Source organism: Osmerus eperlanus, chromosome 27 (genome assembly GCF_963692335.1).
Source record: "Osmerus eperlanus chromosome 27, fOsmEpe2.1, whole genome shotgun sequence".
NCBI lineage: Eukaryota > Metazoa > Chordata > Actinopteri > Osmeriformes > Osmeridae > Osmerus > Osmerus eperlanus.
In genome coordinates, this window is record NC_085044.1 from 4,156,525 (window position 1) to 4,174,049 (window position 17,525).

The 17,525-nt window shown below is 51.1% G+C and overlaps 1 protein-coding gene across 2 annotated transcripts; it reads right to left on the reverse strand.

The window, feature by feature from the left end:
* Window positions 1–64: 64 nt before the first annotated feature.
* myo1ca (myosin Ic, paralog a) lies at window positions 65–17,198 on the reverse strand. Of its 2 annotated transcripts, none has more exons than XM_062453305.1 (32): window positions 16,787–17,198; window positions 10,320–10,478; window positions 10,109–10,224; window positions 9,727–9,925; window positions 9,416–9,496; window positions 9,112–9,291; window positions 8,691–8,789; window positions 8,328–8,441; window positions 7,932–8,003; window positions 7,592–7,711; window positions 7,419–7,501; window positions 6,716–6,821; window positions 6,445–6,525; window positions 6,227–6,318; window positions 5,671–5,765; window positions 5,490–5,536; window positions 4,689–4,769; window positions 4,436–4,541; window positions 4,167–4,284; window positions 3,621–3,734; window positions 3,380–3,456; window positions 3,011–3,079; window positions 2,830–2,914; window positions 2,558–2,717; window positions 1,731–1,814; window positions 1,400–1,493; window positions 1,254–1,309; window positions 981–1,116; window positions 743–813; window positions 520–617; window positions 320–419; window positions 65–208 (listed from the first exon to the last, which is right to left on the reverse strand). In XM_062453305.1, the coding sequence occupies exons 2-32, from the start codon at window positions 10,443–10,445 to the stop codon at window positions 182–184; spliced, it is 3,087 nt and encodes a 1,028-aa protein (XP_062309289.1). In that variant the 5' UTR covers window positions 10,446–10,478; window positions 16,787–17,198; the 3' UTR covers window positions 65–181. The 2 variants fall into 2 exon arrangements, with proteins under 2 accessions (XP_062309289.1, XP_062309288.1); XM_062453304.1 differs by lacking the exon at window positions 16,787–17,198 and adding an exon at window positions 12,721–12,984.
* Window positions 17,199–17,525: the final 327 nt, after the last annotated feature.

Below are 17,525 nucleotides of genomic sequence, written 5' to 3' on the forward strand. Positions count from 1 at the left end.
TCAATAACTGTTGACTGGTCAGGTGTAGTGGTTAAATCTGTGTCCAGCATTGTATGGCTGGGAAATCTATATATATATATATATATATATATATCTAAAGCAAAAACAACTTGTGAGTGGCGAATAAATTGGCTACAGCAAGTAACGATGCTGTCGACGATGAACTTGGAAGTCCTCAAGGTCATCTGGTGTTGATTTGAGGGGCCGTCTGCGAAGAGAAGGAAAAGAATTAGGGGGGGGATGCACCATGACTTGGGTTGAGAGAAGGAGCTGGATTGAGCGGGCGCTGCAGAGTCCTGCAAGACAGCTTGTGACTCACCACTACCAGGTGTCCCTTCTTGCCTTTGGCCACCCTCAGATCGGAGCCACTGGTGAAGTCCACCACGCCTTCCCTCCCCCGTGCCACAGCAAACCTGATGCTGCAGACAGGAAGAGGGGTCGAAGGGTAAGAAGGCAGGCACGGGGGGGGGGGGGGGGGGGGGAGTTTCCCGAAAGTATCGAAAGAAAACTCCAACCAACCTGTCCTGGCTGACGTTGACACTGTTGATGTTGTCCGCCATCATGGCGAGCTTGGTGACCGCCTCGATGACGTGGTCACACTGGAGCACCACGTCGCCCTGAGGAAGACACGGAACGGGGGGGGGGGGGGGGTCAGAGGACTACATGGCTGTCGCCGCTGTCACCATGGCCACTGCCACCATGGCCACTGCCATGGCAGCTACAGTCGACCTAAGCCACTCACCTTCTGCCTGTTGTCTTCATTGGACACGTGCAGAACAAAAACACCGTCACTGAGGGAGCTCACGGAGATGCCTGCGGGGAGTAGAGGCGGACATGCTCAGCACGTGTCTCCCCTCCTCCGAACATATCGATCACATTTGTTTCTACCCCTGCCCCCCAGCCCCCCCCCTTCACCCCTGCTGCACAGAGACCCCCCCCCCCCCCCCCACCCCACAGCAGGCCCCTCAACCCCGACTCACTCCTCAGGGCAGCGTAGTCGACCCGCTGCTTCAGCTTGGCCTCGGCCACCAGCACGGCGAAGGTCGCGGTGAGGAGGAGCTGGCGGGGCCGCGCCTTGTAGCCCCGTCGGTCGTACTTGGTGACCGCGATGCCGTACTGACGGGGGAAGGTGGAGGCAGAAGGGGGGGGGTTGCAGAGGAGGATGAGAGAGAAGAAGGAGGGGGAAAAAAAGTACGCGATGGGGGATGCGGGGGGGGGGGGTGTTGACGGTCGGGAAAACAGGAGGGACTCACCTTCACTTTGTCGTTGCCCAGAGTCTGAACTACTTTGAGGTTGATCTGCTCGTTGTCTGCACAGAGGGGATAGCGTGTTCGTGAGTGTGTGTGCGGGTTTGCGCTGGCTTGCGCCAAGCGGCTGTACGAAACAGAAGCTCCCTCACCTAGCCTGGATGCTACAAAAAGTTTGGAGACACTCTGGGGGTAGCAGTCTTTCTGGTCCTTGAAGATCTCGCTGGCCACCATCTTCTGTTCCATCTGGAGGTCGGGGAGAAGAGGAGAAATGGGGGTGGGGGTGGAGGAAGCTGTCAAAGCAAGCATGCGAGGCGTGTGTTCATCCGGACAAGCACTCCAACTTCCATGCATTTCTTCAAAAGGCAAAATACCGTACTACCTTCATGCAACATGATTATCCAACCTGTGAATGGCTGGATTGTTGTAAACCGATCTGTCACGTACAAGTCAGTGTTGGTCAGACACGAGGGACCGCCCTACCTGCTTCTTCCATTCAGGTTGTATCCTCTGGCAGTATGCACGCACCATGTTCTGCATGCACAGTCTGCGGAGGCACTCCGACACCTAACCCACAGCAGAATCACGACAGGGAACTGGATCAGACTGGGCACTGGAAACCCCGATAAGGGCTTCGCTCAAAACGTTTGTGGAGACTGATTACATGAAACTACTCCAGTAATCAAATATCTTAAGTTAAGAAACTATTAATTGAATCAATTAATATAACGATTACATTGTTATTCCCCCCCGCCCCCCCACAAAGATTGCTCAGATTACTTAAAGGGCTTTAATGTAACTGGTTTCCACAAATTAAGAGGGCCACAAATTGCTGGACCTGATGTTAGTTTCCTCCAGGAAAACATGTTGTTTATTAACTACATGCTCTTATGTTACTTCCCATTGGCACTTATTTGCTTTTCAATGTATGCTTCATGTTTTGGCTTCCCACAATGTTTTTGGGGCTATCTCGTTGTTTATGATCAGTGACCTATGCTCTTTTGTTAAGCTCTCTCTTGGCAGTCGCTTTGGATAAAAGGTTCTGCCAAATGAATAAATGTAAATATAAGAGTATTCTGAATGTATCGGGTTGACGGGTGCAGAGCCGACCCCCATAGCCCCACAAGTGAGCCCATCACGAAACCACAAATCGAACTCAACCGGACGCTCGTTTTGTGAATGTGCTTGAGAGGCACAGCTTCCCTCCCGCTCTGGGTCCGTTTCGCTGGGATCTCCACGAGGATGTGGCGCACGCCGTGGGCTTAACGCCGGAGTTTCGGCATCAACAGTTTCAGCGGTCGGGCGCTAACCTCAGAGAGGGCCGGCGGGGGGGCGGGCCAGCTCTTGTCCAGCACGGTCCGGGGCAGGCTCCGGCGCACGGCCACGAGGAAGGAGAACCGCCGGTGGTCCAGGAAGAACTCGTTCTCCGGGCAGCGGCCCTCGTGGCGGTAGATGAAGCCCTTGATGAACCTGAGAGGGAGAAGGAGGGTGGTGAGAAAGGAAAGGGATCCGCGGAAACGAGGAACAAACGAGAGACGGGGAAGTGAAAGTTAGGCGGTCGGTGCGTGTTTTTCTGCAGCACCTGCGGATCGTGTCGGCAGCCTGGCGTCGCCGCTTGGCTCTCCTCCGTGCTTTCATTCCTCGCCACCCGGACTGGATCACTATCACTGCACACACACGTCACACGCATCCAACATATTACACCTAACATATAATATACAGACCTCATATATCTCCTGCAGGACTATGACACCAGTGCTTACCTGAGTGTCGGATTCGTCGGTATTTGGCCTTTTCTCTGTATCCCCTCCAAGACGTTTGTAAAGTCAGAGCTGCAGCACCGAATTGGACAGATAGCAGACAGCATTCTAGTCAACAACCAAAACAAGTCTAATAGATTATGAGACTTATGTTGGCTGTGTGCTTGGAAATACAGTTGTAGAATCACATTCATTTCATACTGTGGCCAAGAGTGTCTACGAGAGGGCTTCGATGACGGTATCATTCTGAAACTACCGTTCCAGCTGAAAGAACATCTTTCGCTTTGTGTGTTGTGCAGCAAAATCTGACATGAGAACAACTGGTTTTGAGAAATCACTTCCACTGCTGCCTCTCAACTACTGTCGTCTCACCGACGGCCGGCTTCCTGGCCTCAAGGGAATCTTCCGTCGTGAACAGGGTTTTGGGGAAACGGATGAAGATTTTGGACCTGCGAAAGGAAAAGCTGTCATTAGTGAGCAAATGTGCTCTCTTGCGCTTCGCGTCAGCGCTTGGGACTCCCCTAACTTCCCTCTAGAACCTAGGCCCATCCTTCTTACCCCTCCTACTTCAACCCCCACCCCCTCCCTCCCCCCCCCCGCGTCAAGTCGGTACCTTCCCAGTTGGAACTCCTCTGGTTTGTAGCCCAGGTGTTTGACCAGGAGGGCCACGCCGTCTGCCAGTCTGCCGTGCCAGTTGGGCCATGTCTCGGGACACAGTGACTTGTATCTGCAATGACAGATCACATGGGGGCAGTCAAGTGGATAGAAGGGATGGACGGGCTCAGACAGACAGGCCAACAGTGAGGTAGACAGGCCAACAGGCAGACAGACAGACCAACAGTGAGGTAGACAGGCCAACAGGCAGAGAGGCAGACAGACCAACAGTGAGGTAGACAGGCCAACAGGCAGAGAGGCAGACAGACCAACAGTGAGGTAGACAGGCCAACAGGCAGACAGACAGACAGACCAACAGTGAGGTAGACAGGCCAACAGGCAGACAGACCAACAGTGAGGTAGACAGGCCAACAGGCAGACAGACCAACAGTGAGGTAGACAGGCCAACAGGCAGACAGACCAACAGTGAGGTAGACAGGCCAACAGGCAGACAGACCAACAGTGAGGTAGACAGGCCAACAGACAGACAGGTAGACAGACAGACCTCTGTAGGAAGGCCTCGTAGCGGCGGCGGTAGGCAAAGCCAGCTCTCCTGACCCTCAGGTTCTCCATCAAGCCCAGGTACTTCACCTGGTGTCTGACCAGGGCCTCGTCAAACCGCCCTGGACACAAACAATACCCAATGAGACCCCACGCACGCACACACACACACACACACACACACACACACACACACACACACACACACACACACACACACACACACACACACACAGCAAGGTTTCCTGGTGGGGGGGAGGGGGATTGTTTTACCTGACTGCTTGGCATCGTTAGGTTTGATACAGCGCACATAGGATGGCTCCTTGGACATAAGGATCTCCATCAGTTTGGCCAGGCTGTTTTTAAACTGAGTGGCAGCCTGTTGGGGAATAGGATTGGTTCATCTGTGGTTGTGTGTGTGTGTTCGTGTGTCTTAAGTGTGTTTGCGTATGTGGCTGTGTGTTTGCGCATGTTTGGTGAAAGTGTGTGTGTACATGAGCGCGTGTGTACGCGTGGCGCGTCATACCGTTTCCGGACGTTTCTGGTCCGTCACTTCCTCTCTGTGGAAGCACTGAGTCATGATCTGGTTCTCTGACTGGCACATTACCTGCACAGAGACCAATCCACAAAACCACAATATCAGCATGACTACCTCCTTCCACCCACCCACCTCTCTCTCTCTCTGTCTGTCTCTCTCTCCTCCCCTTTCCGCCCCTGTCCCCTTCAAAATATCTCCCTCTCTGACTCACACACACACACACACACACACACACACACACACACACACACGCACACACACACGTGAGAAAGGAAACAAGAGTCTGTGTAGAGTACAAACTCAGGTTCAGAAAGTAGAAGTACTGTCAAATGTTTGTTCCGCTTTATGCACTGAACCGGGGAACCTTACGTGTGGCACTAGTTCAGGAATATCTACTTTCTGAATGAAGGTGTATGTTTTTGTGGTTTCACTTTTATCCACACTGAAAAAATCCCCTATTAAATATGTTTTGGCTACCCGCATTGTTTTGCGTCGTTTATGATCATTGACCTATGCATTTTGGTAAAGCTCTCTCTTAGAAGTCGCTTTGGTTAAAAGCATCTGCTAAATGAATAAATGTGCAAAAATATTGGTTACGAGCTTGCTTATGCTTAAAGCAAGTACATTTGGCTGCCAGTGCAATAAGAAAATGCAACTTTATGAGACACTTAAAATGGTGTCGTTGACTTAAATGAAGTCACTTACGCTAGAAACACGTCCAACTAGATTTCAAATGAAAACAAAAGATCATCCCACCCAGATGTGGAGTGTTTGCCGTGCAGCACTGACCTCTTTCAGGTTCCTGTACAGCAGGTCGTTGTTCTTGTCTAGAAACCCTGGGGGGGGGGATGAAGAACAGAACAGATGCATCACAGAGAACGTGTACATCTCGAAAGCGACGACCCCTCACCTTTCTCCCGCTTCCCCGGGCCTGTGCCCCTAGTGTTGACCCCCCGTGGACGGTGCTCACCGTGGACACTGTAGTTGACCTCTCCTGCGTAGTGGAGCAGACGGAACTCGTCCCTGGCCATCGCCTTCCGGGTCTTCCCGCTCCCCAACTTGTGACTGACAAACACACACGAGCCATTGTGAATGAGAACTGGCTCTCAACCGACCCATTCGGTTCTACAAAAGGTTCAAGAAAACTGCCTTTCCTTCCCAACGAGCTACCAAGTCAAGTCAGTTTTATGTATATACACATTTAAAAACAGACAATGCCGACCAAAGTGCTGTAAAAAATCATCAAATAGGGCAAAACAACAATAAATAAGAACAACAGACAAACAACACAATTACAGTGAGCACGAGTGGCCCTAAACTGACTCGAAAGCCAAAGAGTAAAAATAGTTTTTAAGACGAGAAAAGACCGCTCGTGGACCTGAGCACGTTTGAAAGCACGCAGGCCCGCGTGCGCTACGAGTGAAGCACTCGGGGTGAGCACAAGTTCTCAGGAGAAGAATGGGTCTATAGTGATTCCTGACTTGGAGAAGATGTGGCCTCTCTTTTTAAGAGAGTAAACCGCTCACGTGACAAAGTGGCCGTGGTCTCCCAGCGCGTCCTCCAGCTTCTCCAGGAAGGAGCCGTCGCAGGCCTCGCCCGGTCTCAAGCACTCCTCGTCCTGCGGAGGGGGAGGGAGAGAGACACACGCCTTCACCCTCAGACTCTGGGAGAGGGGAGAGGAGGAGGAGGAGGGCTAGAAGAGGCGGCCCCCCAGACCGAGCAGGGGCTCGGTGGGGATTCTCACCAGGATGGAGATGATGCCTTTGTGTCTCTCCTCCACCAGGTCACAGATGATCTTGTTGTCAAAGTACTGCACCGTCTCCCACTGGAAGGAAGCGGATGTTTTAGCATTCTGGAACAGAGACGATCCCCCCCCCCCCTTCACACCCCTCCCCCCCCCCACCCATCCCCCCCCCTCCCTCCCTCCACTCCACCTCCCCCCTCCTCTCCATTCCCACCCCTCACCACCCCCCCTACCAACCCCCCATCCACCTCCACTACACCCCCCCTCTCACCGCGATGCCCTCGGCCTCGTACTCCTCCTGCTCAGACTTGAGGGTCAGCTCAATGAACAGCTGCTGCAGCTTCTCATTGCAGTAGTTGATGCAGAACTGCTCAAAGCTGCAACGAGAGAGAGAGGGAGACAGACAGAGACAGAGAGAGGCATGAATGTACCACAGCTGTATGTATTTGAAGGAATGAGAAATTGCTTTTATTAAGATATGGTTTTGAACAAGTACTTTTGAGAATGTCAATTGGGATCTCAGAAATGTAGGTACCAAAGCCACTGAGAGAAACTGTCATCACCAGCTGCATCACAGGCACTGCACTGTCTATCTAACATTCCAGAAATCTGTGTGTGTCACCAACAACCTTACTCATAACTGCATTACGGCACTGAGCCTCATCTGTAGTTCCAGGAATGTGTGTGTGTGTGTGTGTGCGCGCGCGCGTCGACAGCGTCACATGCAATAAAAAATCTCTGTCTTCCCTTATCTGCCGTTTTATTAGAAAGCAGATTGGTTCTCGAAGAACCGTTGGACATAATTAGCAACAATGCAGAGCGTTTACTGTTTTGATGTGTTCAGCAAGATAAGAACAGTGCTTGCCCTCGTCATCTGCCCCACCCCCATTTCTATATAACCTACCACACACCAAGAGGGAGATTAAATCACTTCAAGAACGAGCAGGGAAACGGAGACAGACTGAAAAACACACCTGTTGTGTTGGAAGACCTCGAAACCATAGATGTCCAACAGACCAATGACAGACGAGCCTTTGCTGCCGGGGTAGGCCTCATCCTGTGGGACCAGAGATCTTTGAACTCACTCTCCAAAATGCACAGCTTCCAAAAACGTGCGCCGATTGGGGGAACGCGAGGACTACCCTACCTTGAGAGCCAGGGATTGGTTGATCTTCTCCACCAGCCAGGTGAACGTGCGGCCGTAAATGGCCTTGGCCAGGGCGTCGCGGGCCGAGGCGGCCTGCTCGAAATTCAACGGGCTGATCATCTGGACACACACACATACACACAGAAACACATGAACGCGCGTCAATACACACACACACACGCACCGGTATCACAACAATCGGTCGCGCGCCCGCCTACGACAACAAACGACTGGCTGTGTGTTCTAGACGAGAAAGGACAGGACTTTGTTCCACGGTGGAAACCATGGGAACGTCCGTGTGTCCTCCTGAACAGCTGGCTGAGCGGAGAGGCCACCTCACCTCCTCTCCTTTGGCCAACAGCGTCTTGTGAGTGAGAGCTCTACCGAGCGCGGAGCTGTCCACGCCCAGCAGCTGCAAAACAAGCGAACATCTGCCTTCAGCATGGGGATCGTGTTCGAGTGTGTGTGTGTGCGTGTGCATGTGTGTAAAGGTGCATGTGTTTATGTGTGTGGGTATGGGCATGCATTTGTGTGTGTGTTTGTAAACGTATGTATTTCTGTGTGTGTGTGTGTGTGTGCGCGTTTGTATATGCATGTATGTGTGTGAATGTATATATTCGTGTGCATATACATTTATATAAGTATGTATGTACTGTCAATATGTGTGTGAGTATGTACAGTGTGTGTTTATGGATGCATGGGAGTTGTGTGTGGGCGCGAGCGGACGACTCCGAACCTTGGACAGGTTTCGGATCTGCGCCTCCGTGGTGATGCGAGTCTCCCCGTCGTCGCCCTCGCCGAACTGGGTGTTGCCGAGGTGGAGGACGCAGGCGATGACGTTCAGCAGCTCCTGGGGACACGAGGCGGGGGGGGGGGGGGGGGGGGGGAGGGGGGGGGGGGTCACTTCACTGCTCCTGTCAGCAGAGTTCAAACTCTGGCTCGCCAAACATCGTACACGCCGTGCCTGCGTTTATCACAGACGTCGGGGAAATCCTGGAGGGTTTCTGATTGGTTTAGGTGCGGTCCCATAGGCGGGTGTGAGGCCCTTCTGCGACGTGAAAAGGGCGACGCAAATCTAATTGGGTTTGGCATCACTGACCTCCACTTCCCCGTCGGTGAAGTCGACGATCTGCATGGCCTTCCTCACAGCTTTCCAGTCACTCTTGTCGTTCATGGAGCTCACCCTGGGGCAGTTACCCTGACGACGGCAACATCTTAACTTACACACACACGCCACCTTATCCCAGTATCTGATTGCACTGTTGACCACACATGCTGCTCATTCTTTATTCTTATTTTGATGTATGTTTTATTTTGTATTTAAATTGTTTTATTCTTAGATTGTTTAGTTCTTAGAAATAGTTAAACGGTGGTGTTTTTTTTTTCATTTAAGATTCGCATATGTTTAGTGTTTGCACCTCCCTGCCACAGTAAATTCCGTGTTTGTATAACATACATGGCGAATAAACCTTTTTATGATACGCACGCACGCGCACACACACGCATACACACACACACACCTTAACCAGGTAGTGGTAGTTCTGAGGGTTTCTCTCCAGGCCTAGTCTTTTGAGCAGGTCTTCTTCCCCTCCCTCCAGCAGCTGGTAGAAAATGTGGAAGTTCCTCTCGCCATGGTTCTGGTGCACCACACGGGACTTCTCCAGCAGGTAGTTGAGGATATGCCCGCCTAATGGCGCCCCCTGGTGGACAGTAGCGAGAGGTACATTATTTCCCTTTGGAGTTCAGTCAGTGAAGTGACATTGTGACTTTGTTGTCGGACGCGAGAAATGCATCACCCGAGAGGTCAAAGGTCAGATTGTTTACCCTGAAATCAAACTGGACGTCCATGTATTTGCCAAACCGGCTGGAATTGTCGTTCCGGTGCGTTTTAGCGTTACCAAAAGCCTGTGGACAGAGGGAGGAAACGAGAGGAAGGAACCTCAAACAATAGGCAGATCAAAATCAAAAACATCGGCCGAGTAAGGAAATATTTACGGAACGGTGACAAGTTCACAGCTGTGCCGATTGGTTGGCGCGGATCGATCGGAGATCAAGTTTCAAACCTCAAACACACGAGGGGGAGGAGTAGAAGAGGGAGGGGGAAGGAGGGAGGGAGGAGGGGGGGTAGTCTGCACCTCAAGCACGGGGTTGGACTGCAGCAGGCGGTCCCTGAGGGCGGACATGTGGTCGCTGACGGGGCAGGTGACGGCGTAGTAGAGCAGGATCTTTTTGGACGCCTCCGTCTTCCCGGCACCGCTCTCCCCGGAGATCAGGATGCACTGGTCCCTCCTCTCCGTCCTCATGGCCCGGTACGTGTTATCTGACACCGCGTAGCTGGGAACCGTGGCAACCGCGTCAGGAGCAGACATTTCTCGCGGCCAAGCACATTCTAACAGATTCGGAAACCTTGCCCGTGCGTATACGGTCGACGCACGCGCTGTGTGGTAAAGACACGTGTGGACGTTTCTTCTTCGGGGAATTCAGGGGGTGTCGGGTTCATGAGGGGCAGGGACTCACATGTGGGGGGAGATTTCGAAGAAGCTGACCCCTCTGTAGCGCTCCATGTGCTGCTTGGAGTAGATCTCCAGCTCCTTGTAGGGGTTCACCGACACCAGCACCGACCCGATATAAGTCTGGCAGAGACACACAGGACAACATCATCAACGTAATCCTACGACATCGTCACGAACGAGATCGCTAAGGGAAACGGGGGGGGTGACGGCGTTACATAAATGAGGTTCTCCTTGAAGCGCCGCCGCAGGTTCTCGATGAAGGCCGCCTCGCTGTTGGAGTTCTCCAGCAGGACGAAGTCCTGCACCCCCACCCGGTCGCGGGCGCTCAGAGCGCTCTCCATGGCCAGTCGCACCCCTCCCTCGCCCCCAACCTCCTACACAGACACACAGAGGAGAGGGGGGGGGGGGTAGCAGGGTTATCTCATTACAGCTGGATAGTGGATAGTGGTGAGTCAGTTAAAGTCAGACATGGGTGAGTCAATATAATATGCCAGAGTCAATAGAACACACAACATTCCAAACAAACCACCCACGATGCCTTTCTCTAGTCTAGGAGAAGAAACACGAGCCAGCGCAAGGCTAACGGAATGAAACAGTGAAGACATTCAGCGAATGCCAAGGATAAACACAGAGGTCCCTGTGTGAAGGGATTCAGCGAGAGATTAGAGGGTTGGGTGTATACAGGGTACACACAATGCTGGGAAGAGTGCGTACATGTCAACTTGGTTGTGACGGCAAACATCCCAGCGCAGAGCAGACACAAACAGAAGTCACAGCTCAGGGACACGTCTGTGGGTCGAACGCGCCGAACAGACTCGTTAGAGAAACACACACAAAACACACACTCGAAAACAGAAACACCTACTGTGAATCGGCGTGCGTATAGTCCGGCTACTTTTATCCGCAGGGTACAGACCGCCTATGTTTCAGTGAAACGTTCTCAACTTGTGTGCTAGTTCAAGTACCCTGACTCTGGTGTGTTTGATCACTTTGCATCACGTGCCATCAATGGAAAAGATGAAGCCAAGCCCCTAAGCACGCACACACAGACACACACAAGCCCACGCACACTCACAGACAGGCATGCATGGACACACACACACAACAATAGGGTCAGAGATTGCAGAACGCCGTCCGATCGGGGAACACGGCGCTCTCTCAGGGGGCTCATTAGGGTGTCATTCAGGGGTCGTCATCGAGAGAGGGAAAACCTCTGGAACAACAAGCGCACAACAGTGGAGCGGAGCCAAGACCTGGGGAGCAGAGGGAAGCCAAGGGGACGGTGGAAGCACCCCCCCTCTACCTCTCCCCCCCCAACCTCGGAGCATTGTTCTCAGACCCACTTCCACAGGTGGCCTTCCGGCCGTAAAACACACACACACACACGCGCATCTCTCTGCATTGGCAAACACAAAAACACACACGCAAAACACACACACACACGCAGTCATACTTTCCAAAGTGTGAAGGAGGGAACTTAAGTATTTTGTGGCCGAGCCTCTGGCAGGTCTTCATGGGACTACAGTGAATGTGTCTTTTGTTGGGGTTTTAAGTTCTTTTTCTCCAATTTCATTTTTCTGTTCTTGGCTTCCACCCAGAGCCCTTCTCAGCCCTTCGTCACTGCACTTGGAAGCTTTAACAAAATTAATTCCAGTGACTATACTCTGCACATGAGAGCTGCCGTCGGCCTCTCTTACATGAAGTAGTCCTATTTCTCTAAATGTAATAACTGAGCAAAATCTGAAAAAGAAGAAATACAATGGAACCCTCAGAAGACGTCAGAGATTACATATACAGTTCTGAAATATGTCGAATGAAAAATGCTCAAAGCGCCCCGCGTGCTTGTAGCGTGAGGATTTTACTGAACCCCTACTATTCATGTGCTTCCAAAAAAGGCTCTCTGACTAAAGTGGTTCTCCAGAACAACCCTCAGCTCCTTTTCCCACCCCGAGGATCGTGGGTGTGGTCGTTACTGTGTAACGAGCTGCGAGGGCCCGTGGAGGGGGGGGGGGGGGTGGCTGCAGAGAGGGGTTGTGGGTGTTGTAGTTGCGCGAGTCTGCTGCAGGGCTACAGTGGGTTCTTGGCTCGGGTCCCCCCTCGAGAGAACTCTGCTGGGCTGACTACGCAGAGTCACTTCCTTATAAGGCCTGGCCCTCTCCTCCGTCCCCAGACAAAGCCTACTTTGGGTGGGCAGACACACACAGCTGCAGCCCCACCGCTGGCTCTCCACCACGGATGTGCTAACTGGGGGGACGGTGTGGAAAAGTACCAGCAGTCCTCACTCTGGAGGCGACGCGAACCACTGACAGACCCCTTGCCAGGCCAGTGACTCACTATAACCACAGGCGAGGCGGTGTTTCCCAGGAATCCTCCATTCTATTTATAGAATTCCAACGGACACGGGTCTTATCTGGCCCCTCGGTATATTCACCAAACTTTCCCTCATTTCCATTCCGAACCGGCACACCGCCTCTTAGACATGCACGTACACAAACACAACAGAGTGAACTGGTTCGCGATGCCGTCCCACGTCAATGTGGGAAGCGCGGGACGTTTGTACGGGGGACGCGAGCGGGGGGGGGGGGGGGGGGGGTTGTCGGACGAGTAGGTTCTTACCCTGCCTCTGTATCTCATCCTTATCCTCCGTCCTAGCTCGGCACTTCTGCCGGATGACTTGTCTTGGGGGGCCCCCGGTCCTTCCTCCTCCTTCTCGTCTGCCGCGAAAAGGATGGACGCCCTACCTCCACAGCCTCTTCTCGTCTACGCACCCACTGTCATTCGGCACACAACCAGGGCAACAGTTAGGGCTGGCCAGTCAGGCTAAACTCTCTCCCCCGTCTCTCGTCTTTCTCTCCAGGTACCCCGTTCACGTGCTCCGTCCTTCAGTGGTGCGCGCACACACGCTCATCCTCCGGCTTCTCCCCCTCGCCCCCCCCAGCTTCGGTCGTCTTTCCCTCGGAGGAAAGAGAAAAGCACCGCGGGCTCAAGCGCTGCTGCTCAGGTTTGTCCCTCCCGAGTGTCCGCTGACAGGTCAAGTAAACATTTTCTGCTCGTCCATTAGTCGTCGTCCCCCCCCACTCCTCCCTGCTCTGCCTGTAACATAGGCGGCAACTTCACTGACTCATGCTTCATGCATTTGGACCGGACCCTTCCAGAATAGAAAAGGGGGGGGGAAAAGTCGAGGGAAAGTATGCGGCTGTCCCAGGAGAATGAAAAAAAAAGGGAAGAGAAGAGACATGACTAGTTCAAAGGGTTTGGAAAAATCTACTAACGGCCCGTGATTGTTCACATGCTATCGCTCTGGAAGTCTATTAAAAGGGAATCAAAACAAAACCGAATCACATGACGGAAGACCGAGCGCATTCCTGCTCTCCTCCTCCCTCCCGCGTTCCCTCCTTCCCTGCCAACTCCCTCCTTCGCTTTCGCTCCCCGCAAGCTCAGACAGATTCACGAGGGGGGGATGACAGCGGCAGAGGCGTCACGGCAACAAGATGGATTTCGTACCTCATTTCCTGCTCGGCTCGGACAAAGTGACACGCCGCTGTAACTAACGCCTCAACTCCAAGTCTCACTTATCTTCTACATGCAATAAGGCCTCTGGCCTTCCTGCCCGCTTTCACGTCTTAGGGTTTTAGGGACTACTCCCTATCGTCAATTACACACCAAAAGAAGAAAATAAAAAAGGGAGGGTTAGAGGGAGAGTATGCCATTGGACGACCCTCTTCTGACCTTGCACTGGGCCCCAGCAACGACACCCCGCCGTAGGGTGACTGAGGCAAGGGTCACAGGCCCTTGCCTCAGGTCTCCCACTGGTCGACATCTGGCAGGAACCTGTTTCTGTTTGAATCCAAAAGGATTTCCACCAACCCCAGCCCCCCCCCCCCCCCCCCCCCCCCCCCCCTTCTTTCTCCCGCTCTCCTGCCAACATCATCAGATATCCGACCTTGAGGAATCTGAATAGCGGATTCCACATTGAAAAGGGGAGGGCTGCAGTGTCCCCGAGCAAGGGGTCATGCGAGGACGGCATCCAGAGAGAGAGAGAGAGAGAGAAAAAAAGAGATCTCCACCCAACCACCCCTCTAGGACCCGCAGAGCAGGCCCTTAGTTTCCACACCCTTCACTCCCCCCTTAACAACACGCAACACGCAACTGCTTTAACTGTGTGCCAACCAATTTTTTTGTTGTCGTTTGCCGTCTTATTTTCACTCCACCTCTCTTCCCTCCCGGGCAAGGATTTCCCCACACAGCACACCCACTTGTAATAGTAAATGGTAAAAAAAAAAAAAAATCCCTTAACCACAAGCTACCTCTACAACGAGTGGACAGTGCCCAGGCTTTTGCCTAGCCTCGACAGATGTGATGAACATGTGGCAGCAAAGCTTGAGCTCTGGTAACAGCCCTGGCCTCGTTTGATTTATCCAGCCTTTATTTAAACCAGGAAAAACTAAACTCCCGTTGAAACATCATCTCTTTTTCAAGGGAGACCTGGCCAAGAAAGGCTTAAGAGCGGAATTTAAAGGTTACATTGACACCGATATGACTGTAGATGTATTAAAAACATAATCATTAGTACGTACAGAAAACATCTTCTAAGACACATTTATATATATAAACATTTAGGAAATCCAACCTATAGGAAACATATATACTCCTCTCCTCGTCTATTACATGCTTTACTCCCCGTTCGGTTTTCATTGGCGTGTTAAACAATTTCACAGGAATTCTGGAGCACAAAGGAATGATGTCTTGGGTGGGGTTACATCGAGGGGGGATTATCACTGGATGCCATTCAAGTAAACACCCATGCACAAATATGCACATACACATACACACACAGCTCAGTCGCTAAAATATTCATAGGTAGAGCTGGCAGACGTCAGTGCAACACATGGACGAAACGACAAACAGCATGGAGTCATACACACACATACACACACACACGCACATGCACAAACACATGTGTGCTGACAGCAATGCAAAAGTAATGCGTATCAGGTATAATTCTTGGCAGAGAGTGGGAAGCTCATCTTCATTTCTTCATGTCAACTCCTGGCATTTCTTTTCTCCTTCAGTCAACCACTCCTCCCCACTTCACCACGTCTGTTATTCATCTGTTGCCGACGCCTTAACAATGCGTCGTGAAAGGGAGTGCCTTGTCTCAACAAAATACTTAAGTTCCGAGGTGGAAGTTTAGATGTTTTCCTTAACCCTTGTGTTATCTTCGGGTCATTCTGACCCATCAGTCATTGTGACCCACTGTCGTATTGCGACAAATTTACCTCATACAAAAACAAAGTGAAGCATTTTCTTTTAACTGTCGGGCTGTCTCAGACCCCCCACATTGCAATGGTTAAAAGAAAATTATTTGTATTTGTTTTTGTATTGGGTGAAATTGGGTAAACACAACGATGGTTCGTTGTGAACCTTTGGGTCATGTGACCCGAAGGCAGCACGAGGGTTAAGTTCCGTCTGTGTTTATGCAGTGTGTGTGTGTGTGTGTGTGTGTGTGTGTGTGTGGGATCCTCGGTATGTTGTATCACTCAGTATCACCTGCTCATTGCCCATCTGGACTATGCTTCCACAGTGGCCGTCTGTCGTGCGCCCGCCAAACCCCCAGGTCCCTGTGCCCACCCTCCTCCCCCTCACAACACCTCCCACCTTCAGCCCCCTCCCTCCCCCCCCCCCCACCCAACGACACACCAGCTGCTGCATCCACACTCTTACCTGCGCTCTGTATTTGTGTACCCCATATCACTAAAGGAAGAATTCAGTGGGGAAAAACACACAAAAACAGGAAGAGGCAGAGAAAGGAGAAAGTGGGCGACCGTATCTGATCCCAAAGCACATGCCATGCAGGGCATACAAGCAACTGAGGTAAAGTTGCACATCATGTACACTGAAGTTCAGTTAACTTTCCGAGGGCTAGTCGTATTGAACGAGCTATGAAACTTGAGGAAGCTTGACCTTGGAATTCATGACGATTTTGCAGCAACTACATAATTACAATTAATATGATTTTTAATGACGATTTGTAGTTTTCCTCATGCCATTTACACTGCACTGGGGGTCAATCCAAGGTCAAGTTTATATCTATAGTCACTTAATAATAAAACCATCACAATCCATGTACTCTAACTGACAGGACACACCACATACCTCCTCCAGCTCCATATGACTGGAAGACGAAACGAAATTGGAACAAAATGGAAAAACATCAACAATATCCTCTGAGGTTTAGGGGTATAGTACAGTATTGTATAGTGTAGTAGTAGAGTGGAGCAGGTTATAAAAAGCTGAGGAAAAAGGAAAAGTCACCACTGAATAATACCAGAAAATGTAAATAGTTGTTAAGCCTCTGGATATAAATATATGTCAATGGCAACATAAAAAGCTAGTATTATTCACAAGTTACAAACAATAGCCTACATAATTGGATACTTGCAATGAAAAGTCCTCAAATACATTTTCAAGAAGTAAATACGGTTACATGGGATAAGTTAGTAGAAGTTTACCTGTCAATAAAACTAATTATTCATTTGCAATTACCAGACGCGCAAGGTAAGCATCGAAAAGCACATTTCCCAAGTTTTAACGCACAGATCTTTTTCTTAATTCCAACAGTAGACAACATAAACAATAGTCCACATTCTGAGGAAGACGTTGTATGATGGTAAATGTTTACCTGAAATCGGTTACCACAGGCTTAGTTTAAATTATGGTATCCCAATGGTGAAAGGGTTAGAGGTGGGTTGTGTCTTTGAGTGCACAGCTATTTTTGCATTCGGATCGAATGGATAAGGAAGTGAGCGCGCGGTCCCAGTGCTTCCAATGGCTCCAACAGAACAGGGGTATGGTACAAATCCACGCGACCTCCAGGTGGCGTTAAAACGCTGTTGAAACGCTTGCACACATAGCTATGAACGGAGGAGGCCCCGGCATAAGCTTCCCTGCAAAATGCACGCCTATGCAAATGATGGGGGACGATAAGGCTACCGCGGTTGGAGTCATGTAGCCTAGGCTACATTTCACCTGAACAAGTGCGAGGGGCTCGGTCGAGGGAGCTTGTAGCGAAAGTTCTAATTTGGTTGATATGAAGTTCGCTTCGATTGTTGTTCTAAGTTCTAATTACGAGAGTTTTAAGGATGGGGAAGAGGTTCGGCAGGTCATTGTAGCAGCATGCCAACTTATCATTGTCAAGAGAAACAAATGTGATATGGGGTGTGTCCTTCCCTATCCACAGCTGATACATATGACGCAAACAAATTGAACTGGAATAGGCATTGAGTAGCCTACCTCCACCCCATTCCTTCTCTGCCTCTAATTGAGACACAGGATGATGTCATTTTGTATCAACTGGGCTACAGTCTGCGAGGAGCTACTGACAGATCTATTTTTTTTCTTCAATTAACATAGCAATGGAG